This window comes from Humulus lupulus, chromosome 2 (assembly GCF_963169125.1).
Source record: "Humulus lupulus chromosome 2, drHumLupu1.1, whole genome shotgun sequence".
NCBI classification, from domain to species: Eukaryota; Viridiplantae; Streptophyta; class Magnoliopsida; order Rosales; family Cannabaceae; genus Humulus; species Humulus lupulus.
In genome coordinates, this window is record NC_084794.1 from 119,840,461 (window position 1) to 119,842,865 (window position 2,405).

Here is a 2,405-nt window from a genome sequence, read left to right on the forward strand (position 1 = left end):
CACTCCTTGGCCATTGAAGGGAGTTCAAGTGGATGAGCATTTCACTCAGAATCAGATTAGTGAAGAGAAGTACAACAAAGTTACAACAAATCTCAAGAGGGAGTCTTGTTTTGTTTAAGTCAATCTTATGATTATTTATTAATTGGTTTTATTCTCTCGGCGTGGTCCCAAGGAGTAGGTTATCTTAAAGGGTTTTGAACCTTGTAAAAATCCGTTGGGTTCTTTATTATTTTTGCACTGTTTTTTTATTGTGTTCAGTTTCTGTCGTGACAAGTTCTTATTCTGTCCCAACAGAACTGAAATCTGTTTCAATATTTAATTATTATTATGTACCTTAATTAATTCATCTGGTTTAATTAGTTTGGTAATTACTAAAAATGGAATTTCAATTGTTTTATGTTTTTTCCTCTAATTTTTTTTTAGTTCAATTATAATTTCCAAATATGACCAATCACACTGGTAAAATTGTTTCTCAAAACTGGTGATTTTATTTGATGTTCAAGATAATCTCAAGGCAGTCATGGACGATGTGGAGCAGCCGCCGCTTAAGAAAATGGCTAGTGCTGGCCGCATTTGTTCACCATCTCACCTGCAGGGTGAAACAGTTGCCATTGCTAATTCAGGAGGTTCCAATGCAGGTCCATTGTCATCCTCAGTACAGGTGTCTATTGAGATTGTTATGGGCGACATCTCAAAACATCAGCCATGCTTGCGCAGGTCTGGAAGGATGACTTAGACTCTGGGTCTCTCCTGGTAAAATTGTTTGAGCTTTTTGGAGAAAGCATCCTTTCCTTCATCCCAGCTCCAGAAATGTCTTTGCTTTTGTAGCTTAAGGCTTAGCCATAAAGATTTCTGTTTGTAGATAGAATAACTCTGTACTTTTGTATTAACTTTTTCCATGAAAGTCATCCGTAGCCGTAGCTGTAATCGCTTATTCAAATTACACCCGAAAAAGAAAGAAAACGGAAAAAGAAAAGAAAAGAGAAGCAACAGACAGGAACACAAAAAATTAGTAACATATAAACTCTCGAACAAACTCAATTATAGTTAATGTATCAGGCTGATTGCAAACATGCTTAAAGTTAAGATTAAGCAACCACTTTACTGGTCTCACGTTCAACAGCTTTCTTGAGGAAGCTGTCTTCTTCCAACACCATCTGAACAGGCAAGAATCCCATCCCGTTAGCCATGGCCAGCATCATTCTCTTGGTCTCTGCCTCAAACTCTTCCAGTTCGATTGTGCCGCTTGAGTCGTGATCAAACAGCTCAAACAGCGAGTTGTAAACCTGAGCAAGCTCACCTGGCTCGGGTTTGACGTCAATGCCGTAATGAGTTTCGAACACCCTTAAAGACTTGAGCTCCTTTAACATCTCAGCATAGGAAAGAATACCATCATGGTTGGTATCAAGGTCAGCAAAACGATCACAGATGAACATGTGGAATGCTTCTTCATCTTCCACAAAGTTGACAATGGTGGTGGCATCCAATACTTCTACACTCATTTTTCTGTTATTGCGGTTGATGTATTGTACCAATTAAGAACTAAAAGTGAAGCAGGAAAGGAAACTAGTGTTTGTTTTGGTTTTAGGATGAAAACAGAGTTTAGAGGCACTACTATATATACATATGTATATATGCGCGTTTAGAGGCACTAATTAGTACCCTCAACCACAAGTCATTGCATATTATAATAAAATAATGTTTTACACGAATAGAGAGCCGGTTGTTTTTGTTTGCTAAAGCTTGCGGTCCTAGAAGAGTTGACCAAATTTGTTGGTTTGACTTACAATACCATAACGGGCTTTCGGTAAGTCAGTGGGTAATTTTTGGTTTCGATCTCCATGAATTCAATGGGCTAATAGCGTGATATGGGAGTTGTGTTACATTATAAAGTGGGTATCAAAAGTCAAACTTCTGATACATTCCAAATCTTGAGGCATCCACCGACCTAACTAAATACCGAATCCAATTCTTTCTTTTACTCGTTTTGCTTAAAGGTATATTCTAGTCGCCTACAAGGGAATTTCTTTTCCATCCTATTCTCTTAAAAGTAAGAACCGCCTAGTAATGAAAAATTAAATCAAGAAAATGAGAAAGGAATCTAAGTCATTTCAACTCCAATTACATATTTTTAATTAGTCTTTATGATACTTTTTTAAGAATTTATAATGTATCTTTTAATGATGAACATATGTCTAGCCTAACTTTATTTTATGTTTTTTTTTTTTTTTATAAACAAAGTTTCATTGGATAAAAGAAAAACTTTTTTTTTTTTTATAAACCAAGTTTCATTGTTTCTTTTTGATAAACAAAGTTTTATTTTATGTTTTTGCCTCTCTTTATATTTATTTTAAATTTAGTAAAAGAAAAACTTAAAAAGAGAAAAACATATTGTCAAATCTAAA

The 2,405-nt window shown here is 35.2% G+C and overlaps 1 protein-coding gene across 1 annotated transcript; it reads right to left on the reverse strand.

Moving 5' to 3' along the window:
- Window positions 1-465: 465 nt before the first annotated feature.
- LOC133818420 (uncharacterized) lies at window positions 466-1,687 on the reverse strand. The gene has a single exon (XM_062251278.1). The coding sequence runs from the start codon at window positions 1,500-1,502 to the stop codon at window positions 1,089-1,091; it is 414 nt and encodes a 137-aa protein (XP_062107262.1). The 5' UTR covers window positions 1,503-1,687; the 3' UTR covers window positions 466-1,088.
- Window positions 1,688-2,405: the final 718 nt, after the last annotated feature.

Bases quoted from the DNA above. Each gene is read 5' to 3' on its own strand.
- LOC133818420 (XM_062251278.1), bottom strand. From the start codon at position 1,502: ATGAGTGTAGAAGTATTGGATGCCACCACCATTGTCAACTTTGTGGAA.